This window comes from Quercus lobata, chromosome 2 (genome assembly GCF_001633185.2).
Source record: "Quercus lobata isolate SW786 chromosome 2, ValleyOak3.0 Primary Assembly, whole genome shotgun sequence".
NCBI classification, from domain to species: Eukaryota; Viridiplantae; Streptophyta; class Magnoliopsida; order Fagales; family Fagaceae; genus Quercus; species Quercus lobata.
The window spans coordinates 71,110,157-71,137,703 of NC_044905.1; the positions used below are offsets into that span (position 1 = coordinate 71,110,157).

The following is a 27,547-nucleotide window of genomic DNA, read 5'->3' on the forward strand; positions in this document are numbered from 1 at the left end:
GGTCTTCTAGCGGTGGTAAGAAGCAATGGTGATTGGGATTTCCAATGGGTTGTGACGGTGGTTCAATAATTTTTTTTTTTTTTTTTGGTTCTAGATTGACTGCGATGATGCTTCAAACAGATCGATATTTGCTCTGATTCCAAAATTGATGCAAGACAACCAGAAGAAAATTGAAACAACAATAAAATAAAAGGATATAACCTAGGAGTCAGCACCTAGGCCTTGCCTGGAGTCAGCACTAAGTGGAGAAACTACTAGGAGTCAGCACCTAGGGTAGACCTGGAGTCAGCACCAGACCAAAGAAAGACCAAACAACATTTTTTTTCATTCATCAAAATATCAACTATCCCCTCAAGGAATACAATAGGTTGCTTATAAAGGATTGCTAAATCCTAATTCTAATTGGCTAGGAAACACTAATTGCCTTATTACAAAAATAACCTTACTTCCCAAATTAAATTACTAATAGCCTAATAAACTACTAGGACTTAAAACATAAAAATACAATTGACTTACAAACATAAATAATATTAAATAATAATTTTCTTGCATCTCCCACATCATTCTCTCTCTAGGATACAGTTATAGCCTCTCAAGCCTCTTAGAAAGTCATGCTAAGTAGTCCATTTTATACTGGCAGTAGCTGGGGTACGAAATCCAAAGAAAAAGACTTTCTAAAACTTAAAACATGCCAACCATAATTTTCGATTGATTGAGCAACAGACAAAAAGGCTGTCGCAATTTGATAACGTAGGAGTCGATTGAACAACATTCAAACTCTGAGAGACTTGATTTTCTTGAGATGTTTCTGGCAGTGTCTTGTTTAGAACTTGATCAAATCTTCAATGACTTGATCTTTACACATACAAAGGTCATGGAATTTTTCCAACTCTAAATATTGACCGTAATGTACAGTGATTAGTGCATAATTATTAGAGAAACTTCAATTAAGTGATTAATATAACATAATTAAGCCAAAACTTTTTGGTTTAAGTTTCAATTTTATACTTATATGTTACATCAACTACTCCATGGTTATATCAGAGTAGATGATATGATTAGGCAAGTGTTTATTATTGGATCCCATCAAATAGAATAAAGAAGACTTCATGCCAGCTCCACCCATGGTCGAGAAAACCTTTTACTTGGTACATGTTAGTGACTCCAATAGTTGTGCAAGGAAGACTCCCACATTCACTCCAGCCATGATTGAGTAAAGAACGGTCTATTGGTGATTGTAAGACATGACATTTGGATTGTTAAAAAAAAAAAAAAAAAAAACTCTATTCAAGAGGATGCAAACCAAAGTGCCAGTGATGACTTGGTTTAAGGTTCACGAGGGACAAATTTGTTATAATATTTAAATGTGACTATGAGTTACGTGGTTAGTTAAGTGTTGAAGTCTCATATAATATATGATTAGTTAGTTAAGTATGTTGACCAGTTCAATAAGTTGTGCATGGAGTTGTAGTAAATATTATGTAAGTTGTGCATGGAGTTGTAGCAAATGTTATGTTGGGGATAAGAACTGATTATGAAATACGTACGAGACTCTAGCATTATTCTCTTTTTTTGATCTTGATAGGATTTATTGGCATTATTCTAAACTCACAAGTGCGACACATATTCCTCCCTATCTTTTGTAAGTTGCGGTCCACAATGGAAAAAAAAGGGAAATCCAATACGTCGGCAGCATTTGTTTTACAAACTCCCACCATAATGTAGTTGTAAGAGGATCTAAGACGTGTTTTTGGAATTTTCGTCTGTGAAACGTGTCGAGAACAGGATAGCTAGTCTTAGCTGTTATGAGAGGAAAAAAAAAGGTAATCACTTATCACCACTGCACCATCGAGAATCTGGGAACGAAAGTAGAAACACTCAGGAAAAAAAAAAAAAAAAAAGAACTGACTGTTCAAAATAGCAGTAGCCAAGTGGAGTGAGTAGGATGGGCTTGGTGATAAGATATCACCGGCCACGTGATGGCTGACTGTTTGTAATTTTCTTTGTAGAGGGGTTAGAAATATTAATTATTAGATATGCTCCCTAGAGTTAGAACCCGAGACTCTCGTTAACCCGAAGCACTAACAAGTTTGGATGAAGAGGGAGGGATAGGCAGCAAAGAGGAGTAAATTAAAGTTAAGTGGGCTGGAAATAGAGTATAGAATTGGCTGGAATTATTCTACTCTACTCCTCCTTTCCTTCCTTCTATCTAAAACTAATATGGTGTGGAGAGTACTATTCCTCCTAACTAATGAAAGCATAATTTTTTTTTCGTTATTTAAAAATGTTAGGTGGTTTCTTAGCATTTGGGTTTAAGAGGAGCAAGATTTGTATAAATAAGTATGTACATGCACTTAAATATTAAGTGATATTTTAAGGTAAATTTACAATTTATTATTAAATTATTTCAAAATTTTATTGCTTCTTACGCAGTTTTTTACAAAATAGAATAAATTATCACTTAAATAATATGAATTATATAGTCCTATTTAATTTTTTTTTATTCAAAAATATCATTTTTGAAAGACAACAATAGTGTTCTTCTTTCCTTCCCTTTAAAGCTCTAGCTTCATTATTTAATTTTCCTCCTTTTCCCTTACTTTCATTTTCTTTTTGTAGGTTTTAAACCTTAAAAAAATGATAAAAAATGAAATATTTTATTTCATTATTTGAATGAAGATTATAACGTGCTGATTATAAGTATGAAAAAATATCTAACATGTCAACAAGAAATACATAAAATAAATTAACCAAAAAATAATTATTGGAGGGGAGGGGAAATAACTAAGTAGTAAGCTACCTTTTTTTTAATAAAAATGCAGAACTTTATTTCAATTTATATATAGATTACACGTACATGTGTCAACCTCAAGAATTAAAAGAGGACCATCTGTCAACTATTCTTGGCTTTCCCCTCATGCGCATGGATGACAAGAGAGCACTACACATTGATATATGATTTTCTAAAAAGGAAAATTATGTTGCACACAAGTGGAAATTTACACACCACTAAAGTATAACTGAAAATGTGATTTTAAGCCAAAATGTATGCAACAAATATTGCCCTTTTAAAACTACTTTACTATTAGCTTTAACGGCTTTTGACTATTGCTCAAAGTTTAGAATAGTTTGTCTTGCTCAGCTTGATCACCTGTGCCCATATATTATATTTGAATCTTTTTTCCCTGGCGGCCAGGGCAATTGCCCAACCTTGACACCCTGACTTTATGCTTGATGACAATGTCTTGTGAGAAAGAGATCTCATTATACCATATTATGTGATAGCTTCTCGTTCATAGGACACTTTGAAAATTCTATGAATATATAATATGGTAAATGATACATGGGGCCTTCGAATTTACATGACATCTTTCTTTTACACTATTGAAGTCACCACTAGCGTGTCTCCAAAACGACCTAATCAACAGATCAAGGCGTAACTGCACTGGCTTGAATTAGTGCTACAAAAAGACAGATACGAGTACATAGTAGTAGTACTATTTTTAGAAAAATAGTAGAGGAACAAAAGCATATATATTTAAAGTTCAAAGAATCAATGCAAGTACCCCAAAGATAGATAGAGACTAGAGAGGGCAGTGAGAGGAGGACCCTTGGCGCTTCTGATGGGTCGCAATGGTCGATGTGACCCTGCACTCGAATGTAACCCCCACTTGCTTAGTTTTGTGCAAGTTAAATCTCAAATTGCTCCACAAGATCACTCTCTAGCTCTTATATAGGAGAGAAGGGGATCGAAGAGACTAAAATATATTGTGAGAGTGTGAGAGTTGAAAAATAATGAAGAGAGGGAAACTTCGGCTGAATCAAATCGAGGACAAGAGCAGCCGGCAAGTGACGTTCTCGAAGCGAAGGAATGGGCTCATGAAGAAGGCTCGCGAGCTCTCCATTCTCTGCGACGTCGAGGTTGCGCTCTTCATCTTTTCCTCAACAGGAAAGCTCTATGAGTACTGTAGTAGCGGCAGGTTCTCTCCTTTCTTCAACTTCACTACACTCCCCTTAATTACCAAGTTTACTGTTGGGACTCCTTAGCTTACATTACTTATTATCTTCTTTTTTAATTATTATTTTTAGCCAACCAGTGCTCTATGATGGTTAAAATAAGCTTTCAATTTTCGTATCTTGATCTCTGCTTAACATACCGTCAATATTGAATACAGATCTTATATACTGTATTTTGTGTTCTACTTTATATTTCACTAATCACAACTTGTCATGATTTTTTTTTTTTTTTCATTTTAAACTTTGGATATTTTATAAGGAAAGTTAAACAAATATATGACAAATTGTGATAGGTAGAATATAAAGTAGAATATCAAACATAATACAGAAGATTTGTATTCATTAATATCTTACTTTAAAACGAAGAAATATATAGATGTAAACTCCACCGTAGCAACGAATAAGGAAAGAATACAAAAATGACAATTCTTTTCTATTATATTTGAAAAACATATAAACAATAATCCGATTGTAAAACTCATTATGCTAGTATGCTACACTACAATTCTTCTATGATCATAATTTTTGTCACAACTTATTGAAGTGATCAATAATTATTTTTAAATGTACCCACTACTTTTTTCCCACTGCTCACAATTGAGAATATTAAAATTGTGTATCTATCGTATATAAAAGTAATATCTTATAAATTTTCTGCTTTCCGTACCATCAATATCTTACTTTGAGGTTCAAAATTCAGACAGCTGCAATATTTTTTTTAACAGTCTATTTTTTGCAATATTTTTTCTAATATCTTCTATTTTTTCCTTTTTTTTTTTTTTTCAACTAGACATGAATTTTAGCTTATAACCTTGCTAATTGAGAGCCCTTAACCCTACTAAGCAAGGTTACAAATACAAAAAATTTCACAATTTTTTTTTTCAACAGTTGAATCTGACTTGGACCCACTAGAGCCGCTGCAAATATCATTTTTTTTTTTTTTTCTGCCTACCACTAACCTATAGACTTTCTCAGCCCTACTTGCCGATGGGTCTAAATAATTTGGTCATCGGTCAAAGTCTGTTGCTTTGTTTTGACGTTACGTACAGTCCTATTTTCCTTTAGAATAATATCATTAGTTCCCTGGAGTTCAGTTTTGGTGCGAGATGCGTCGAGAAGCCTAACCATCTAAATGAAACAATTCCAGGAATTTATGCTTATTCATTTAAAGCATCTTTAACTGCTTATTTAAAATTTTGAATTATTTAAATAGTAAATAGTAATATTTAATTTTTACTTATTTATTTTTTCGAATTCACTTTTTAACAAATTCTCTATCATTTTTTTTATCTTATTTAAATATTATTTCTTCATTCATTCTTTATTATTTTTTTAATCATCATTTATTTTTTATATGTTCATTCTCAACAACTATATTTTTTAATGAGAAGTGTTATATTCACAATATTTTTTACAATACTTTCACAAGAATCACAACAAAATCTTAAGTGGAAAATTGTTACTAGTTTTAATTTAAACCCACCACTGAAATTATTTTTTTACTCACCAATATTAGCTAATAACAATCTATTACTTAAGATTTATTGTGAAAATATTGTAGTAGCATTTCTTAATTCTCATTTCTTATTCTTTATATTATTTTTCCTTTCAATTTCATCCATATGTTTTTTTTTTTTTTTTTTCTCCTTGTTTTTTCTCCATCACACATGTATATCCACTCTAACTCCATTCATTTTCTTTTTCTACTTGATTCCAGATCTCTCTCTCTCTCTCTCTCTCTCTCTCTCTCTCTACTTGATTCTAGAACATTCTCTAACTCTCTATGTGATAAGAAACAGAGAAAGAACAAGCAAGAGATATCTTGCTACCCCATAGCAAAGGTAGAAATAGCTTAAATGATTGACTTGATAAGCACCTCACGACTAGCTTGGGAGAGTAGCTTGCCTTTCCATCCTTGTAACTTTCGCCACATCCTTTCTTTTATATAATTAAAGTTTGCTTTCTTACCTCGTCCAATCAAAGACAAGAGGCCTAGATACTTCTTATATTGAAAAATTTCTTGAACTCCTAGAATATTCTTGATGATGTCCTTTGTGGGATCCGGAGTAGATTTACTGAAGAAAAGAGCCGTTTTACGTCTTTTAACTTTTTGACTAGAAGCTATCTCATAAGTAGAAAGGAGGTCCATGATTTTAGTACATTCCCCTGGGGTTGACCAGCAAAAGAGGAGACTATCATCTGCAAACAATTAATGAGTTAGTTTTGGACCTCTTCTGCAAAGAGAAAAACCTGTGATATCCCTGACCCTTGCTGCTTTGCTAATAAGACCATGAAGACCCTTAGTACATAGGAGGAAGAGAACAGGAGATAAAGGATTGCCCTGACGAATCCCCCTAGAAGGATGGATTAAACCCTTAAGTTCACCATTCACCAAAATTAAGTAAGAAACTATCTTCACACAAATCATAATAAGACCAATCTAACGTTTAGAGAATCCCATCTTTTGCATTAAATTTTCCAAAAAATCTCTTTCGACCTGGTCATAAGCCTTACTCATATCCAACTTTAGTGTCATAAAACCCGAGTCACCAGAGTTATGATTCTTCATACAATGTAAAGTCTCAAAAGCAACAAGTATATTATCCGAAATAAGACGATTTTTGACAAAGGTGGATTGATGTTTAGTGATAATTTTGGGCATAATTTTCTTCAACCTATTTGCCAAGACCTTTGAAAAAATCTTATACAAAACATTACAAAGGCTAATGCGGCGATACTCATGAACCTGTTCAAGATTTGTAATCTTGGAAATGAGAGTAATGAAAGTATGGTTAACAGGGTGGGGAATAGTACCTGTATTTAACCAAGATAGAACTGACCCGACTACATCATGATCAACCGTACTCCAAAAGTGGTGGCAACCCATTCAGCCCCAGTGCTTTGAAGGGCGCCATTTGCTTAAGTGTAGAAACAACTTCACACACTAAGAATTCAGCGGAAAGAAGGTTGTTCATATCTTCTGTAATAACCCCAGGGACTTGGTCTAACACATCAAGCATAAGAGAGGTACTAGCCGCGGAAAACAAACCTTGATTATAATTAATTAAAACTGACGCAATCTCCTCAGGACCAGTCTGCCACTGATCTGTAGTATCACGAATTCCAGAAATTAAGTTCTTTCGGTGCCGTTTTGTAGCTCGATTGTGGAAATATTTTGTATTTTAAATATTATTCTAATGATAAAATTACTCAAAATTGTGAATTTACACCAAAATGCTTGGGTTATTACAATTCATGGATCCAAAACCGGTGAAGCATATTCCTTATGTAAACATCTTGAAACAAACTAAGAAGTTTTCTTGAACAATCTCTTAACATGTTGATTCTGACAAAGAAACATACTCCATTCGTGTCTTTCATCTCGAAGATGGAGAACAACCGCTGCTTTGTGGTTTAATGAACTCCTTGTCATTATCAGCCAATATTATGCCGTCAACATATATCATTAAGATCAACTTACTTCTTTTGGACCTATTGACGATGTATATGCAACAATTCACTTCAATCATTAGAAGTCATTAAAAATTACAACCGAATGAAATTTGATGTAATACTACCTAAATGATTCCTTTAGGTCATATTTGGACTGCTTGAGCTTGCAAATCTTGCGCTTCAAAGCTCAAAGGTTAATTCTCGATTGAGATAAGTAGTCTTAACATTAGTTTGATAAAGTCTAGGCCCAAGTAAGCTACTTGATCAAGGTTAGCTTTATAAAGGCAAACCTCACCAAAGGGGAAAAAGCTTTCCTTAGATTTTACACCTTTCTTTTGGGTGTAACATTTTGATACAAGTCAAGTTTTGTACTTGTTTATTGAAGCATATGCCCCTCGTTCAATGTTGAAATCCCATTTGCTCCCATATTTTTTTTCTAACACTAAGCAAATCAACAAGTTGACCTGATTTGTCCCCATTTACTCCATTTACTCTTTCATCGTAATCATCCTCATTACAAGTTAGGGATTAACTATTCTTCCTCTTATATTTTTTTTCAGCTCTATGTTTTGTTGTGTGCAGTAAATATGAAAGATTTCCCTTCATGTTCAAAAATGATGACAGATCTTCACTAGCTGGTATAGGATTTATACTTGCATGCACAGAGTAAAGGCTTGATAATAGGTTAAGGAATGGATGGGCGATCCTAACAGTAAGACTTGGTGTCTAGGTTTTATGGAGGCAGGTAGGCAGTAATTTGAGGTGGATCTAAGGCCTTCTATAGCTAAAACTTTGGTAGCATTTACAAAGTATTGTGTTCACCTAATGTTTCTTTCTCAAAAGGTCTCTTTAGGACTCAATTGTCGAATGTGCTTTGAAAATGAGGATCCATTATCTATTTATAGATGTTGAAATCATTGGTGGATGAGTTTGGGAGAATTACAAACTATCCAAAGCTAGAGTTATCTTAAATTCATCTTTGAAAATGATTGGATAAGTGCGCTTATTGACAAAATTGTGCAAAATGCGGAAATTTCAAGTGAGGACACTGAAGTGTTGTTTTGTAGTTTTTGAGAGCCGAATGACACTTTGACTCAGTGACTTCAAACTTATACATTTTCAATTTTTTATCAGCTTTTGAGATAAATTCAACTTGATACTTAAAAAATAAAAATAAAATATAAAACATAAAAAACCTTTTAGGGTTAGACAATGCTAATGGATATTTAGAATCTTTAATGTTTTAATTGAAACTCTTATTTCTAAGAAAATCAATTAAAAATATTTTTAAAAAATCCCAATTATCCACTAGAATTAATTATTTTTCTATGTTAATTTTTGTACATTTTTCTTAAGCCTAAACCAATGGGATTATGATAAATAATGAATCATTTTATAGGACCAAACATAACAAATTAATCACAATAATAGGTGTTTAGTCCTAATAACAGGAATGTGTAGTAATTGTTAAATCTTGATATGGCTCTATATCTTGCAATTCAATGATCCTATTTAAGAACATGATATATCGTTTTGATGGTAAGGAATTTTAGGTTCATTTTGCATTTAAGTTCTTAAGTCAAAATTACAATTTTTTTTCTTTGTTCTAAAATGGCGATTTTGCCTTTATGATGGGTTAAATAGAGACTGTGAAACATGATGTCTACACCATCACACCACAACCCAGCCTCTATCTTGTGCATTCCAAGGATGAAAATTACTCAAATTAGTAGAAATTTTATTTATACATACACATAATGATACACTGCTAGTGAGGATAGATTTGCTTAGTTTCTTGAGTCTTGTTATTCTTGTTCCTGTCATACCCATCCATTTTTTGACAACATTTTTTTATAAAAATTGAATAGGCAAGCTTGAATTGGTTCTCATTTAAGTTCACTATTGACATCATTTTTTTATTTGCCACTAACAATCTATCATATCAATAAGTGTCAAATTTGTATCTTAAACTCTTTATATCTTTTCCATTGTAGATGCCTCCTGCCTTTATTCATTGATGTTGGCTGCCATGTACAATCCAATAGAAACATAGATAAAAAGGAGAAAGTGCCGCACCTAGTCCTTTACTTTACGGTCTCCTTTCTTTGTTTTGTTTTATATACCATTCACTATTAATGTTAATGTCATGGATAGGTATTAAAAAACAGAGCTATAATACTGATATAATCTACTAGCCATGTCAACCAGTATAATTATCACAAAGATGTACATGTAAAAGAACCCTTCCATCATTGTGTCATTGCAAAGTTCAAGTTTCCAAGATGTATTAGAATCATTCCATCGTGTTACTGTTGGGTATCTACGTTATCACTGCAATACAACAAATTCTAACAAATGATTACGAGTTAATATTGTTTCTAACCTTAGGTTCCAAGTCCTTGGCTTGTAACAAAGGCAATTTTCCTCAAGCTTTCTCTGAAATTGAGTTTTCTCTTTGGTAATATTTAAGTACATTACGTGACATCAGTTCACAATATATGTTACTGGTTTATCATTGTATTTGCTCAATTATTTAAGCTTAATTGTTATCATATTTAAGTTATGGACAGTTATTATATGTTTACATTGTACTATCAATGTAAAATTTACATTGTAGATTGGACAATATTGTACACGTTTGCATGAAAGTGTACTATATTGTACACATTTATTTAGAAATAATGTAAATCTTACATTAATAGTACAATATAAATTAAGAAGAATCTCCCTCTCTAAAATTCACTATATTACAACCATTTTAATTGGTTCAACTGTTTTTTTCTTTTTCTTTCTCTCCGTACTTTTTTGATACATTCTCCCCTTTCCCCTTTCACCTAAGCTAGTCTTAGTCTCTCCCCTTTTTTGGTACTTTTTTGGTTTCCTTTTCCTAGCCTCTACCACCATACCCATACCTGTCCTTTCTCTCCCTGTAAACACACAATCAAGCATATCTCCTCATAGTCCTAGCCTCCACCATGGAGGTCTCCGACTTAGTATCTAGGACGGAGAAATGCTCCTACAAAGACATTATAATAGAGCTCCCTCCAAACTAAGATAACCAAAAACCACCTAACCTCATCCTTATAGCAAAAATCATCACCCACAAAACCATCAGTTTCAATATGGTCAAAGAAGTCACTTTAAAGGTGTGGAAACTAGTTTTTCCGACGAAAATCAAAAGGCTTGGCAAGAATACCTTATGTTCATCTTCCAACATGAAGTAGATCTTAACAAAGTTTTCACAAAGAGGCCATGGTCCATCAGAGGAGGGCATATGGTCCTAAAAAGGTGGAGCCCAGATTTAACATGGCAGGAAGTGGAGTTCTCTTCTTCCACTATTTGGGTTCAAGTCCATGGTCTACCCACTCTCTGGAGAACGGAGGAAAACCTTAGGAAGGTTGGTTCCAAAGTGGGCTTTGTCTTGGATGTGGACCTGATTGGGGATGCTGGTGGAGCATGGAGAACATTTATAAGGGTTAGAGTAGAAGTGGATATTGACTCCCCATTAATCCCTAGTGAGTTCATGCCTTGGCCAAACAAGAAGGACTTGTGGATTGGTTTAAAATACGAGAAAGTTGTGGATATTTGCTATCATTGTGGTGTTATTAGGCATGATCAAAATAATTGCTCATCTGAGTTGTTTAGCCTTTGCACCCCAACTGGAAAATCCTTTAAGGCAGCTGGTCCATTGCTTAGATCAGAAAGTGAAGAAATCCTAGAAGGTGTTTTGGAGGATTTGTCCAATGACACATCGTCCACCTCCTACCCGCAGGGAGCTGCCACACCGGAGTACTAGAAAGCACCACTGTGCATTCATTCTAGTGGTCCCCTTCAAATGGCTGACACGTGGACAACTGGGGAAGGTACAAAAACCGTTAGTGACAAAGGAGCACCTATGCACAAGAGCAAGGACTCACCAAGGACCGGGAATCTAGGGGCTGATTCGACACAGCTAGCGCACGATCATCAAGGCTTATCATCTCCTAAGTTGCATACCAACATCAGCCAGCCCTATCATGATTTTATCCTCTTGACACCTGTCAAAATTGGGCTTACTTCTATCCAAAGCCCCAGCCCACCTAATTCCCCTACCAACCCCCCACTTAACTCATCTCCTGAAACTAACCAACACAAGATTTCCTTACCACAAAGCCCATCCCATGAAACTAACCAACACAAAAATCCCTTACTACAAAGTCCAAAATCTTCTAGCCCAAAAACACTTACCAACACCACGACTCAATTCATTTTCGATCATACTGACCTAAATCCCAAAATCCAACGAAACCTGTGATCCTATCAACCCCAAATGTTCTATCCGACACCCCTTCATAATACCACACCGCTACCACAGACCCCTTATCACCAACCTCCTCAAAATCTCACCCAAACATTCTTAAAAGGAAGGTGTCCAGTTCTGTGCTAGATCAGTTCTCCAAAAGATTAAGGTATGCCGTCGAAGGTCCTGACCCAGTGTATTTCAACCTCGTCATTGCCACTTTCATTCCAAGGTCAAGGCTGGAATCCTTCTTGCTAAAGGAAAAGAACATACCCAAAAACCATGGTGAGCTCCACCCAAAACCTTACTTTTCTCCGTACTCTATGTTTTCTAACTCAGCTATTTCTACCACTATTTCTACAGCCGTAGAGGTGGGCCTTATCATGCCTTCAACCTCCCCATAAGGATTCTTAGTTGGATTGTCGAGGCATCTGCAACGCCTCAATAGTTTGAGCCCTTGGGGCTCAAATAAAAAGGGCAAGACTCGATGTGGTTTTCCTCTCTGAAACAAAAGTGGATGTTGTTCGTATGGAATTCGTTAAAAGTTTTATTAAGTTTAATTATAGAGTTGTTGTTGAAGCTAAGGGAAGTGTAGGTGGTCTATGTATGTTGTGGAAGGAGGGCCTATCCATTAGTGAAGTTGAATTTGACAAAAACCTTATAGCAGCCAGAGTCTCTAATTAGTGCACGGACTGGCTTCTAGTGGGGTTTTATTGACCTCCTTATCACTCAAAAAAGAGAAAATCCTAGGGTAATCTCTTTGCCTTAACTGAATCCCACCAAGAGCCGTGGGCATGCATTGGAGATTTCAACTTCATTATCAATGAAGATGAGCAAATGGGTGGCAACAAAGGAGGATCCTCGGTTGCAAATGATCTAAAAGAGCTAATGTTTGAGCTAAATGCAGTGGATTTCGGGTATTTTAGGAACAAGTTCACTTGGACTAGAGGGAAATGGGGAAAAGCTTCTATTAAAAGGAGACTTGACAGGGGCGTGGCAAGCATCTCCTGGTAGTTGGCTTTTCCAAACGAAACTATTCAACACCTGGGAGCTATTAACTCTGACCATGCCCCGATCCTACTTGACACAAACCTGTCTGATAGTTTCGCTCACAAGCCTTTTAGGTTCGAGGCAGTTTGGCTTAGGGATGATGGGTGCAAGGCAGTCATTGATAGTACCTGGAACATTAAAGTAACAGGGTCAGACTTCATCAAACTATGTAAGAAGCAAGCTTCTACTAGGAATGCACTTCTCAAATGGAACAAGAAGGTGTTTGGCTGTTGTCAAGACAGAATAAACTTCTTAGTAAAGAAAATTAAGGAGGTGCAAGACAAGATACCTTCCCAGGAAAATGAGCTTGTGGAGAGTGCACTCCAATCTCAGCTATCTGAATGGTTGCTCAAGAGTGAAGTGTTATGGCAGCAAAAATCCAGGGAATTATGGCTGAAGCAGGGAGACAAAAACTCCAAATTCTTTCATTTGTCTACGATAATTCGAAGGAGAAGTAATCATATAGATGCAATAAAAAAATGAAGACGGAACTTGGATCCATGAATCAAGCCTGATTAGACTACTTTTCCGGGAAAACTACAAAAATTTGTTTGAAGAAGAGGATACCTGCTTCCCTGACCACCTAGAGCATTTGATCCTGCCTTGCATCACTGAGGAAGAAAATGAAGTACTACAAACCATCCCCCACTCCGGAGGAGATCAAATCGACCCTGTTCCAGATGCAGGACCTAAAGGCCCCGAGGCCGGACGGCTTCCCAGTTCTCTTTTACAAACAAGCCTAGTCTACTGTGAGTTTTGATGTTGTTAAGGCTGTCACCTCCTTCTTTACCATGAGCTCTATGCCAAAAGAGATAAACAATTCCTTGATAGTTCTTATTCCAAAGATTTCTAATCCCACATCTGTTAATCATTTCAAGCTAATTAGCCTATGTAATGTGGTCTACAAAATCATTTCCAAACTCCTTGTGGATAAACTCCGGCCGTTGCTAGACAAAATGGTTACCCCTTCTCAATTGGCATTCATCCCAAACAGGTGGATCGCAAAAAATCAAATAATTGTCCAGGAGCTCCTCCACAGTTTCAAGACCCGTAAAACAAATCCGGGGCTAATGGCTATCAAACTCGACCTTCAAAAGGCTTACGACAGGGTCAATTGGAAGTTCCTGCAAGTGGTGCTGCTCCACTTCGAATTCAATGAAACTTTCACTAAATGGATCATGGCTTGTGTTTCATTGGTTTCCTTCGAAGTGATCGTCAATGGGGGAAAATCAGAATCTTTCAAGCTGTGTAGGGGATTAAGACAAGGCGATCCACTATCGCTGTATCTATTTATCTTAGGGCAAGAAGTGTTATCCAAGCCGCTTCAAAAAGAACTCAGCTTAAAAAATATTGTTGGAATCAAGACTAGCATCAGCGGTCCTACCATCTCCCATGTCATGTACGTCGACGACATAGTTTTGTTTTCAAAAGCATCCAGTAGAGATGCAACAAGCTTAATGAGAACCTTGGAGAAATACTACAACTGATCTGAGCAGGCTATTAATAGAAACAAATCGGGAGTTTTCTTTTCCAAGCACACCCAAAACCAAACCCGAAGGTCTGACAAGGAAATTCTCCAAGTAAAGAGCCTCAAAAAGGATGCAATATACCTTGGAGCCTCGATGTTTCTGACTAGAGCACCATCCAAAGATTTCACTTTTCTCTAAGACAAACTCAAAGCAAAACTTATGGGATGGAGAAGCAAGTACTTATCTTGGACATGGATGAAAACCCTCATCAATGCTGTGGTGCAATCCGTCCCAAACTACACCATGTCCACCTTTAGCATCCCCAATAAAGTATGTGAGAAGCTGGACTCCTTAGCTAGAAGGTTTTGGGGGAAACCCAACCAGAGTAAGGGCAGATTTATGGCTTGGAAATCCTAGGACAACCTTTGTTGCCCAAAGAATGTGGGGGGTTTGGGTTTCAAGAAAGCAAAAAATGTAAACTCTGCCCTGTTGGCAAAGCTAGCATGGATGATTGTATCCAAAAGAAACAGCCTCTACATGAGTATCATTAGAGCTAAGTATAAGGTCAAAGATGACTGGTTTCAGGTAGAACCTCCAAAGCTCGCATCACCCATATGGAAAGCTATTGAGAAGGCAAAATCAGTGGTGAAGAAAGGAGCTTACTTTCTTATTAAAGATGGTGAGTTTGTTGACATGTGGCTTGATCCATGGGTACCTTGGATTCAGAATTTCATTCCATCCCCAAGGGATGAAACCTTTGCTCTGATCCCTATGAAGGTATCCGAAATCATTGATCTTGATTTACACACCTAGAAATCCTCTCTAGTTCTACATCTCTTTAATCCCAGCTCAGCCCAAGCTATCCTATCCATCCCTATCCCTTCAAGGCCTAGACCAGACAAGCTCATTTGGCTGCCGGATTCCAAAGGGTGTTTTGCAGTTAAAACTGCCTTCAAAGAGTTGCTTCAAAGCCCTCAGCCACAGGCTTCTGCTGATGTGAATTGGTCTAAGATCTAGAAAATTAGAGGCCCAAAAAGGATTAAAATGTTTATTTGGAGGGTAGCGGTTAATGCCCTTCCTACAAGGGAAAACCTGTTATACCGTATAGACATCCCGGAATCTTGTTGTGTGCTTTGTAACCAAGAAGTGGAATCCACTTCTCACCTTTTTCTCAGATGCCCAGCTGCTAAAGCTCTTTGGTTTTCTGCTTGCTGGGGTTTCAAGCCAGATTTTATCTAAGCAACATCTCCTCTTGACATTATCAAGATTATCTTAGATCCCCCCCCCTCCCCCAGGCAATCTATCAAGCTCAAGACCGTTGGCTGGTGACCCTCACCATGGCTTTCGCTCTTGAAGAGATCTGGCGCACCAGGAATGTAGTCCTTCACCAAAGTGGCCCCATTGATCTCCATGCCTCTACCCAAAGTATACATATGAAGATGATTGAATATTCTCAAGTTTTTGCATGTTCTAAAGCCCCTTCCCCTGGGTTTTCTGTCACCAAGTGGTCCACCCCTCCGTTGGGCACTATCAAACTGAATGTGGACGCAACCATCTCTCATTCTAAAGCGGCTTTGGCAGTCATTGCTAGAAACGAGTTTGGTGTTGTGATTAAAGTCTAGACAAAGATCATCCCAAAGTCCTCTCCTCTCAGGGCTGAAGCTGAAGCAATTCTTTGGGCTTTGCAACTTGCTAAGGGGGAACATTGGAGGTATATCTGTGTGGAAAGTGATTCCAAGCTCACCATTGATGTCATCCTGGACTGTTTGGACTCTCCCTTATGGCCTATCTCTACTCTGGTGTTTGATATTTGTTTGTTTGCTAAGTCTTTCCTTTCATGTTCTTTTCTTTGGGTGTGTAGAAGTGGAAATGTTGCTGCTCATGAGGCAGCAAAGTACACATTAGTTTCCTTAGTTTCTTTTTGTTTTGTTTCTGGCAATCTTCCTGCCTCTCTGGCCTTTGTTTGTAAGGAGGGTGCCTTGTCTCTATCTGTTTCTGTTTGATTTATAATATTGTAGTTTACCAAAAATATATATATAAACTAAGAATTTTCCTTTTAAGTTATATTAATATTATGTTTTCCTCATGCTACAGTATAGGAAAACTCCTTGAGCGTTACAGGAGACATGTGAGCAAAAACGTTGTCTGCAATAGTGCTGATCAAAAAAAGGTTAGTCAAGATTTACCAGCTCTATGCAAAGTTTTTTGAGTATTATAAAAGAAGACTAGATAGTAGCCATCTCTTCCATGTTTTTAAAGGTCTCTACTTCTAGCCAAGAAAATTGAAACTTCAGCTTTAACCTAGTGCTACCATGTTGCTATTTCAGAATTTAAATCCAGGAAAATCTTAAATTACTAGCTCAAAAGCGTTTTTTTTTTTTTTTTTTCCATTTACATTTGTTAAAATTAGATTCTGACCCATGCATAATGGTGAAGCTTAATTTCAAAAGAGAAAAGTTTACAGAGAGAGAGAGAGAGAGAGAGAGAGAGAGAACATTGAAATTTGAAACAGGAGAGAGTACGTATGAGGAATTTAGCAAAAAACACATTTCGCCCACACCAAAGTATGTAAGAAAGAAATGAGTTTTTCACTTTTGTACAAGTCACACAAGGAAAATAAATTTATGGGTTTCTCTAAGTGGGGGTTTTTGAGTACTATAATCACAGAGCGTTGTGAATATTGAAGATTTTGCTAAATTTTGCCTAACAAGATGGTATCTGAACTTCATTGGCACAACAATTAGTAGCATTTTTTTGGTTTTCTATGGCAATATTCCATGTCGATTTATGGAAGATGCTGTGCATTGAAAGAAGGTACAATACTACAATGACACGTTAAAATCCAAACTTTCTCTGCCTAAGATCCAAAACAGAGAAAAAGTATCTATAAAATTTATAACAAAACCCAAAATTAAAATGTGGTTAAAGCCATAAGAGATGGAATTTGTAATAATTGATTACTCAAATAATTGGTAGACACATTTCATTACATAGCCAAGTTGTGTGTGCTATGACATAAACTCAAATTCTTGCTTCTAAATTAACTAAATCTTAACCCAGACTAAATTCAAACCAAATTTATAAGAAAGAACCCATGATGGGAAATCAAAACACCAAAATGCATCAACACAAAACAGAGCTTTAAGAAGAATTAGAAATTCACCGCAAATATGGCAAAGCCAATAATAAATCCACCAACAAAAAAGGAAAAAAAAATCGAACACAAAGAGAGAGTAATCACTTTTTTGTTGTAGGAAAAATATAGAATGAATAGGAGAAATATCTATACGAAATAAATAAATAAAATTATAAAAAATAAGATGGAGAGAAGAAAGAGTCAAAAAAATGGGGATGAAGAGTTGGAGGAAAGTAATGAGGAAGAAGAAGAGTTAAGAAATGGAGAAGAAGGGTTGGAAGAAGAGTAAGATTAGCAAACTTAATTACTTAATCTCTATTCTTATATATTGTATAGATATTAATATTTCTTTATATTTAATATTAAAAAAAAAGGAAAATTTTCAATAAAAAGAAAGGAAAAATTGTTAAGTAAAATGAGTGATATAGATGATGAGGTGGTGCAACATGAGCTTTGCAAAATTAAATGCAACACTTTAATTATTATACATAGTATAGATGTGTGCAAAACTTTTCATGGGCTTTTATTTTCTAGTCATTTGTGGTTATTAACTTATAAACATCTTTCTTTAATGTTTTGATGAGTATTCCTTTTATGAAATTTCTCTCTTATTCAATAATATCCCATCATGTAGAAGTATGATGCTGAATGTTCCAATCATCAGACAGAAGCTAACCTACTGCAAATGATTCAAAGGTAAAATCTTTCGGGGTCCTCTCTTAAAGTACTGTTTGCACAAATTCTATGTTCCTCAGTTACATGACATATTTGAGGAACCGTCTAGATGTGCTCCAATGAATCCAGCTAATTTGCATTTATTTTGTGCTATTGGCAGGAAAATAGAAGCACAAAACATTGAACAGCTAAACATGATAGAGCTCACGAGACTAGAGAAAGAACTGGATGCCTTATATATTGAAACCAGATTTCATAAGGTGAATCCTTACAAGCTAACTGTTAATTACTATTTTTCCCCCCCAATAAATGTATCAGTGAAATAGTAAAAGCCGTGATTTGTAACTAGTAGTGTTGAGGTGTCATCAAATCAGTAGTCACAGTTGAAGAAATCAAAGTAGCATAAAAATAAAATTTTGTTATAGATAGTTGTTGTGATACTCCAGATTGTGGGGATTGATTGTATGAGTGTGTGCCACACCAACATGTCCTAAGTTTCGCATTTAACGTGTACTATAGATCCATTTAGCCTATTCATGTGATTAAGATGAGCCACAATTATAACTAATGATTTGGGGCATAATGCACATATAGCGCTCCCTTAGGTAATGACAAATGGTATTAAAGCCAACTTGATATTGTCATGTAGTTAACTGAGGAGGTTTAGGATTTAAGTGAGGGAGCTTTTAATACTTTGGATTATGGATGGAGGGAGGGGGTCAAGGTTAGGCAGTTTAATTATGCTGAATATTTGATGAAGTGTTGATTAATTGTACCCATTTGACTTCAAGTACTATTTTCCTTATTCCTCATCCCCCAACCTAAAAGGTGAAAAACTCAAAAAGAAATCTTTATATTCTTTTTAACAGATTAGAAAAAAGAAATTTTATTAATGGAGAGAATGTTTCAAGCTAATCCATGAGTGGCATCACATTAAAATATTAAGCATTGATCAAAGTTTACTATTGGCATAATTTTCCAATTCTAGGGATGAGGTGGGTTTTGCAAATAACCAAAGTATTCAATAGTAGAAAAGATATTTGTGACAAATGAATCTTTGTTCATAATTGGTAGTCATTATAATTATTACAACTTTTGCAAATTTGTGACAAATGAGTATTAGTTCATAATTGTAGTCATGGTAATTAGTATAAGTTTTGCACTTACACACTATGCTCCTCTTAATACGTTAGAAATACTCAATATCTTCTTGTTTGATTGAATTGTAATTTGTTAATAATGATTATTATTTGGAATTGGTAGTAGTTCTATTCCTTGTTTTGTTTCTCATTAAAAGATGCTAGAAAGACTCAGTCAAGTGTCCCTTGAATGAAAACCTTTAGTTGTTATGGGATATCAGATATGGAATTTAGCCTAGATGTATCTAACGTTTTTTTGAACTGTGACAGTAGTGTTCTTATGTGTAAAGATAAAGAAACAAGAAAATCAACCTCAACTTTTAAAAATTTGTCAATCTGTCGTAGATTGATTATTGGTTTGGACGTGTGTCAATTTCCTAACTGGGCTATATTGAAAAGCTTATTAGAAAATGAGACTATCTATCTAGCACCGAGAGAATTATTAGAATAAGAAACCCTCTCCCCAATTTTCTTATTTGTGCATGACAGACATGACTCTACTAGGATTTTGTTTGTCTGACAGACTTAGAGTTGTCTGTTGCGTTTCAATAAAATTCAAACTCCAGACAGAATTGTTTATTGAGATTTACACTGCAAAAGTATCATCACAATTACAAAGTTTGAATACGGGAAGAACTATATTTCTAACGTAATTCTGTTTTTAGATTTTTATATAGCAGTATGTATATAAATAAGTAAATAAAAGATTTATAAATTATTGTAGAATTGATGTGTGTTTATGTGTAAGTGGAGTAGAAAAGTTTGTAGTGAAGCGTTTGTTCTTCTTTTGGAGTGTGGTGATACCATCATACCAATGATTTATGCATGCTTTTCCCATTCACTACTCTACTTCTTGTATGTAATCTTTCTAACTTTATCTGCTATGTTGAATAGGAAAAACAGCTGAGTGCAGAGAAAACTTTCATGGAAGAGGTAAATAAAGAAACAAATCTTCGAGAACTTTACCAATTGTTATGTAATCTAGCTAATCTTTTGCGTCTGTGTTATGGCTTCAGATGGCAGCAATGATCAATGAGAGCCCTGAGTTAGCATTACCATCTTCTGGAACTGAACTACAGGAGCTTCACACACAGGAAAAACAGCTGAGTGAAGAAAAAGCTTTCATGGAAGAGGTAAAAAAAGAAACAAATCTTCGAGAACTTTACCAATTGTTATGTAATCTGGCTAATCTTTTGGGTCTGTGTTATGGCTTCAGATGGCAGCAGTGATCATGGAGAATCCTGATTTTGCATCACCATCTTCTGGAACTGAACTACTAGAGCTTCACACCCAGGAGAAACAGCTGAGTGAAGAGAAAACCTTCATGGAAGAGGTAAATAAAGAAACAAACCTTTGAGAACTTTACCAATTGTTTTGTAGTCTGGCTAATCTTTTGTCTCTGTGTTATGGCTTCAGATGCCAGCAATGATCCCTGACTACCCATCACCATCTTTTGGAACTGAACTACTGGAGCTTTACACCCATGATATCAACTACGCCACTCCACTCCAACAGGGTATGCCCCATCTCTATTAGGTACTCCCAATGTAGCTGCGTGTATCTGGATATCTTTGGTTTCTTATTGGACTGATGTGATTCTCTTCTGTGGCCAAAAAAACTTGTAATAATAATAGAATGATGTACTCGCCTATGCAGATACATGTAAATGTTATGTAACTGCTAATCTGTTATATTGTTGGGCTTAGCAATTTTCTATGGATTGAGTTTGGGATTTTGTGTGATTGCAAATGCACTTCATCTAAAGCAGTGTATTGCAGGTTTGAGTTCTAGAGTGGACCCTCTAAAAAATTTAGAGATAAAGCTGTCTAATAATCATCTCTCCCAAACCAACTGGAGTTTTGGACATTAAGTATGGCAAAAACCTTGTGTGGATGCAGAATAATATAATTTGTTTTTTGACTTCGACACTCAGAATAATACAAAAAATGAGTTTCTGTGTTTTTATTTATTTCAGTCTTTTTTTTTCTAACAAAATCATTGAGTCCTATGAGTTTAACCTCCCTTGATATAAAGGGTATTCAATTCCAAGCTTCCAGTGTGATAATGAAATGCTTTAATCTGTTGAAATAATTGGCATTCATTCTTTGAAATTTGCCTTGTGACTGTACCGTATAGAATTTTGTGTTGCAACTTGTAGGCTCTCGTAGAATCTGATTCAGAAGTACTATAAAGGAAAATTTATGGATGAAAATATTTTAAAATGAAGAATTTTGATTGCAACTTGTAGGCTCTTGTAATAGTATATTGCAACTTTATATTGCAACTTGTTGGTTCTTGTGATGGAATCTGAAGTATAAAGGAAAATTTATGGCTGAAAGTTTCTTAGAATGAAGAATTTTATGTTGCAAGTTGCAAGTTGCAACTTGTAGGCTCTTGTGACAGTATCTAAATTCTAAAGTGCTATAAGGCTTGTTTGGTGGGGAGAATGGAAAAGGATTGGAGGATAGAAAAGATATGTGCACCATGTACTTAGTACAAAAGATAAAAAAGTGGAATGATGAAAAAATAAGTATATATTTCTTTAGTCTGGTTAGGAAAAAAAAATGAGTGGATGAAAAAAGTAATATATCTAAATTTACTATTATGCCCCCTAATACATTAGGATTAGTAAAAGAGTAATTTTTCTCATTATTATATAAAAAAAAAAAAAAAAAAAAAATTATTATCAATTAAATTAGTAAAGATTACAACTATAAAATTGATCATATCACATTTACAAGACTAACACCATTATGAGTATATTCCCACACAACTTTATGCATGACAACAGCGGTCAAGAATAATACAAGGAAATAAATCCTACAATAGTGAACCGAACCTCTTAAAATAATTGAAAAACATTGTTTAGACCCCTAGTACGACTTACTATGTATTTTAAAAATTAATCAAAATCAAATCCAAGTAGTTAATTTCAAGAACAACAATATTCATGGATAAATTATGAACACACGCACACATATAAATGTATTTTTCCACGGAGTGAAAATCCAAACTATAAAAACACATTGTTGGACAAGCCCAAATCATTAAATCCACTATCAAGGTTGTTGTGGTATAAACTATACTCACAATACTTCAATGTAGAAGTGGTTAGACACTCCTTTCTCTTGCTAACAATTGTAAACTCTTGTCTTGTTCCTTCATAACCACTTGATGCCACAAAATGATCCATCAATTGCAAAACCAATCTCTTAGTCACTCCAAATCCTCTTGAAAATTTTGTAATGCCTTTGTGGTAATTTGTTGATTTGGTCAGGAGCCTCTAGACTTAACTCTTCACTAGCACAAATTTGAAAAATAGGATGTGCTAATTTGTCATTAGTAGCAATCAAATACATGGCAAGTTTTAATTGTTAGAACATAAAGTAAAATACAAAAATGGGTTATGTGTTAACGGGTGCTTTCATGGGAAATATAAAAAGATGTCAAAATAATTAATTGCTTTGTCATTTTTCCATAAAATATTTCTAAAAAAATAAATAACTAAACCAATACGCGTAAGGCATTTGTTAACATTTCCCTACAAAAATTTAGAACAAAGGATTTATTCCTAAAGAAAATAATATGGACAATACAAAGTTCTATTAGCTGCAAATAATAAGAATAAAAAAAAGGGCATGTGAACAAGTTTCAGCTTTGTTGCTACGAGTAAGGAGCCACACAAGTGAAGACACCTGATTAAGCGAAATTTCATTGAACAGAGAAACTACAACCGACTTAGCAGTATAAACACACTAGCAGTATAGACTCAAGACTCTTCATGTATATTTGGGATCATTTTGCCTAATCCGAATCTAACACGAGCCAAGTAGCCATGATTGATTGGACTAATGCCTCTTTACTTTTCACAATGTCTTTTTATATACTTGAGCATTTCTGTCTATAACCAGTGGAAGCACATAGTTGCAGCCCAAGCCAATTTACTCGCAACTCTTAACTACCCTGCAAACATTTTACTGTCTAATTGATCTTATCATTCCAACTTTACATCTCTTGTGATTGCCAAAGGAACATTAAAAAAAAAAAAAAACTGATCTCAGCTTTACAATAACTCCATATTCATACTAATTAGCTACTACGTTTTCAATGAACTAATTAAAGATGAAAGAAAAAAAGAAAAATGAAATGGAAGCACCCGAGATATGAAGAAGATAGAGGTGGTATGAAATGATCAATGATCATCCGGTGGTGATATGAACACCAATGGCAATGAGAAAGATGGTGATGAGTCCAAAGAAGATAATGGTGTGAACCAATATGGAGACCCCGCTAGTCCTCATGTTGCAGAAGTCCACCACTCGGCTGTGGCCAGGCAGCTGGAACAGCAGCCCTGGTGTCAACACCACAAATAGCACCACTGCTATCAATACCGGTCCCCAATCTGCCATTCCTTTTTCACTTTTTTCTCTTTTCCAAAGTTTGTGCGTTTAAGATACTCGAACACACTAGTATTTAAAGTTGGTGGCCGGGTATGTGTATCCTGTTGTGTGGACTAGACTATAAAACCAAGCTGTGTTTATTACATATAAACTGTTTTATATAGTTTTATACATACTCTTAAAAATAATTGAAATTGTGACTTGAAATCACGATTCTAAATTAAAAATCATGACTTCAAATCACAATTTTAACTTCTTTTTGGATGTATGAAAAATTGTGTAAAATAGTTTGTTGTAAATTTAATGCTATAAAACCAAAGTTTAAACACTAATTAGACCAAATATTATAAGAATCCAATAGAAGTGTACGATAGAAACATTATAAAAAACAAGTTGTTTTGGAAAGAGGAATAGAGTTGCGTGTAGAGAATTGATGAAGACAAATTGGAGTGTTGAAGGGATAAATTAAAGAAATGGTTCGAAATCGGCAAAATAAGAGCATTAGATTCGGCGCCACTCTGATAGCTACACCATGGTCCCAGTGGTTGGCATCACGTGGCATCTTTCCTCGCTTTGGTCGGCTGTGTTTAATTATAATAATGCATGATATATATATATATATATATATATATATAGATAAAAAGTTTATGGTCGTAAAATCAAAAGAGCAATTTAAAAGTATTAGAATCCGGTATATTGCGTATCAAAAAAAAAAAAAAGAATCCGGTATATTGCAGAATTTCTTATGATTGATTGGTACATAGTTCTTAGTTGTGTGCGTGACATTTGTTGAGTACTAAAGAAAAGAAAGAGATAGGCATACATACATACATTTCCGATTTGGACCGACCTTGTTTATGTGATCATGTTGTATGGATCTTTTGTTTGAAGTTGCAATTTGGGCCGAGTTGTCTGAAGTCCAAGATCAGCCCAAAAAAGAGTATTCAACAAAATATTGGACTTCTAATGCTTTTAGTATGAGCTTTCTGTATGGACTAGACGATAATACTAGTATGGGCTTGCACATTGGAGACGAGGAAAAAGAGACTACAAAAGTTATCCATCTAAATCTGTCTGCCCTCTCACCAGCCAGTCACCCACAAGAGAGAGAGAGAGAGAGAGAGAGAGAGAGAGCCAATAGTATTAATTAAAGACCAACACAGCAATTTTTTTTTTTTTTGGTAAAATAAAAAATATGTAAGAGGGGGAGCATGGTAACTCCTACGCTTAGGGCAATACGAAGGAAGATGGACACCAACTCACTTATTAGTGGAGATCAGGAAGACTCAAACCAAAGACCTAAGTCTTGTTGTCCCAAAACTTGGCCATTAGACCACTTGCAACATTGATACCCATCAAATTATTATTCATTACTTCGAAATTACAGTAATATGACATTTCATCCTCTTACATAATGCTAGATCCAATTAATAAAAATCATGGTAAAATCCATCATTTACTAGAGGGAATGAAGCCACGTTAACTGGCCCAATTAGGCTCCCCCAACCAAATTTTTTTACTTTTTTTTTTTTTTTTAATGAAAGAGAGATATATTGAAATTCTAGTGGATATTGGATAAACTATAACTAAAGATTAGAGATAGTGTGAAGTATGACTTCAGCGGTTGTTCCCCACTGACTAGTGCTTCTTTTAATGAGTAAAATGCTTTTCACTAAAATAATTATACATTGTTGCTTTAGCTTACTAAAGATTTGTTTCTCAATAAAATAATTAAAAAAAAAAGCTTAATAAAGATTTATTTAGTCCAACAAAATTAATTAACTTATAACTTTTGGTCTTTCTCTAAATAAAAACCTTTTTCAACGTAAAATATTTTTTAAGACAATGTTTATACGTGTTTTATGAGTTATTAATCTAAAGATTAGAGATAGTGTGAAGTATGACTTCAGCGGTTGTTCCCCACTGACTAGTGCTTCTTTTAATGAGTAAAATGCTTTTCACTAAAATAATTATACATTGTTGCTTTAGCTTACTAAAGATTTGTTTCTCAATAAAATAATTAAAAAAAAAAGCTTAATAAAGATTTATTTAGTCCAACAAAATTAATTAACTTATAACTTTTGGTCTTTCTCTAAATAAAAACCTTTTTCAACGTAAAATATTTTTTAAGACAATGTTTATACGTTTTTTGTGTTTTATGCATCTAAAATTCTTTAGTAAACAAAAACACTTTCCCTAAAATTTATAAAAAAATTTAAAAAAAATTAAAAAAAAAATCTTTAGTAAACAAAAAAAAAAACAAAAAAACAAAAAAAAAAGTAAAAAAGTAGGGCAAACTAAGAAACAAAATACAAATTAAGGGTCTTCTAGCAAGATTGCTCTTTTTATTTTTATTCTTTATTTTTTTTTAAAGAGAGTTTTAGCTTATGACATCTGCTTCTGATAATAGGTCTTTATTATCAGACCAAGACACCAATCAATTTTTGATCTAAACAAGAATTGAACCCCAGATCTCTTATTCAACTATCAGAAATTTTTATTCTATATTAATATCTTGATCTATGCATGTCTAAGTGTCTGTATGCTTGTTTCCTTTTTTATCACTTTCAAAATTTTGATGGGATAATAATAGATCTGAAGTATACATGTTTTTTTTTTTTTTAATCTCCATCATTTGTTTTTAAATTGTGCCAAAATGGTTTGAAATGATTAAAAGATTAAAAATTTATCAATTTGTTTATAGAGTAATTGTACTTATTCTTATTCTTATTCTTTTTTTTTTTTTCTACTATAACTACAAGCCAAGCATTGTAATCATAAATATTGTCAAAACTATGTTTCATAACAACAACAACAAAAATGATTTTTTTTTAAATGAACTATTTGATTTTGTACATTAAGAGAGAAAATACTCCAAATTTAATATAGAATTAATCATAGATTACTTTTAGGATTTAAAAGAATGCTACTGTTTGATGAATGACTAGTTTAGAATGTATTTAGACATAATTATTTTGTGTATTATCTTTTGTTTATATTTTTAATATTATATGAAAACCAGTCTATTTTTCATAGTATATTTTTACCTTGAATTATAGGGTGTGTTCGGTAGAGTAGATTTTAAAGAGGATAAAAAAAAAATGAGAGAAAATGATAAAGGAAAGCTTTTTGGAGGGTGTTTAGTTAAGAGGATGAGAGGAAAAAAAGATGGTAGGGTCCGGGTGTTTTCTCCCAAGACCCATTAGAAAATTTTCTCCTCAAAATTGGGAGAAAACTGGGAAGGAGAGGGGGCAAAAATGTGTGCACCTAGGTTGACCAAAATACCCATGGGCGTTGTTCTTTCTTTTTTCTTTTTCTTTTTCTTTTTTTTTTTTTTTCGTCCCGTAGCTCTTTCTTTTTTTTCTTTTTTTTTCCACATGCACATACACAATTATTTTTGTAAAAAAAAATGTGTTACTTTTTTTTTTTGCACATGCACAAATTTTTTTGCTAAAAAAATGTGTTGCCTTTTTGTTTTATTTAATGGGGACATAATTGTAAATTTATACCAATTTCATTTTTCCATCCTCTCATTTTTTTCTCAACGAAACAAATAAGTTTTTTATCTCTCTATTTTTCCATCATTCCAACTAAGTACAGATAGGAAAAAATTAAATCTCTTCTATCCTCCTACTTTTCTATCCCCTCCATATTTTCTATCATCTCACTTTTTCACTCTTCCAGCCAAACAAACCTTTAGTATTTTTTCTTTTTTTTTTGTGATTTTTTTTTTTTTTAATGGGTTATACTTTGGCCCTCAAAGTTAAAATCATGTCTCCATCTCTGAAGGAATAGCACGTTGTTATTATATTCTGAGAGTCTCTCCGACTTGATTAATGGCACGAGAAAATTTGCAATTCACTTTGCTTAACAGTAAATATCTTATGATAAAATTTGCATACTGTTTTCCTTGTAATAGCTTCAACGCG

At 34.4% G+C, this 27,547-nt stretch overlaps 2 protein-coding genes and 2 long non-coding RNA genes across 5 annotated transcripts; 1 reads left to right on the plus strand and 3 right to left on the minus strand.

Moving 5' to 3' along the window:
- Positions 1–3,661: 3,661 nt before the first annotated feature.
- On the plus strand, positions 3,662–21,142 carry LOC115976418 (truncated transcription factor CAULIFLOWER C-like). 2 transcript variants are annotated; one of them, XM_031097685.1, is made up of 8 exons: positions 3,667–3,980; positions 16,363–16,438; positions 18,039–18,100; positions 18,240–18,339; positions 20,113–20,151; positions 20,235–20,351; positions 20,435–20,551; positions 20,635–21,142. In XM_031097685.1, exons 1-8 carry the CDS (start codon positions 3,796–3,798, stop codon positions 20,752–20,754), a joined length of 816 nt encoding a protein of 271 aa, XP_030953545.1. In that variant the 5' UTR covers positions 3,667–3,795; the 3' UTR covers positions 20,755–21,142. The 2 variants fall into 2 exon arrangements, with proteins under 2 accessions (XP_030953546.1, XP_030953545.1); XM_031097686.1 differs by lacking the exon at positions 20,235–20,351 and having other exon boundaries at positions 3,662–3,980.
- LOC115976420 lies at positions 9,197–16,345 on the minus strand. The gene is made up of 2 exons (XR_004088312.1): positions 13,089–16,345; positions 9,197–12,927 (listed from the first exon to the last, which is right to left on the minus strand). It is a non-coding gene; the product is annotated as an uncharacterized LOC115976420 (long non-coding RNA).
- LOC115976419 lies at positions 20,209–20,674 on the minus strand. The gene is made up of 3 exons (XR_004088311.1): positions 20,585–20,674; positions 20,385–20,500; positions 20,209–20,300 (listed from the first exon to the last, which is right to left on the minus strand). It is a non-coding gene; the product is annotated as an uncharacterized LOC115976419 (long non-coding RNA).
- A 1,764-nt stretch (positions 21,143–22,906) lies between the features above and the next one.
- On the minus strand, positions 22,907–23,641 carry LOC115957446. Its single transcript, XM_031075692.1, has one exon. The coding sequence runs from the start codon at positions 23,625–23,627 to the stop codon at positions 23,418–23,420; it is 210 nt and encodes a 69-aa protein (XP_030931552.1). The 5' UTR covers positions 23,628–23,641; the 3' UTR covers positions 22,907–23,417.
- Between the last annotated feature and the right edge of the window lie 3,906 nt (positions 23,642–27,547).

Bases quoted from the DNA above. Each gene is read 5' to 3' on its own strand.
- LOC115976418 (XM_031097685.1), top strand. From the start codon at position 3,796: ATGAAGAGAGGGAAACTTCGGCTGAATCAAATCGAGGACAAGAGCAGC. The intron at 16,439-18,038 runs GTTAGTCAAGAT...CCCATCATGTAG, and splicing joins ATAGTGCTGATCAAAAAAAG to AAGTATGATGCTGAATGTTC. The intron at 20,552-20,634 runs GTAAATAAAGAA...TTATGGCTTCAG, and splicing joins AGAAAACCTTCATGGAAGAG to ATGCCAGCAATGATCCCTGA.
- LOC115957446 (XM_031075692.1), bottom strand. From the start codon at position 23,627: ATGGCAGATTGGGGACCGGTATTGATAGCAGTGGTGCTATTTGTGGTG.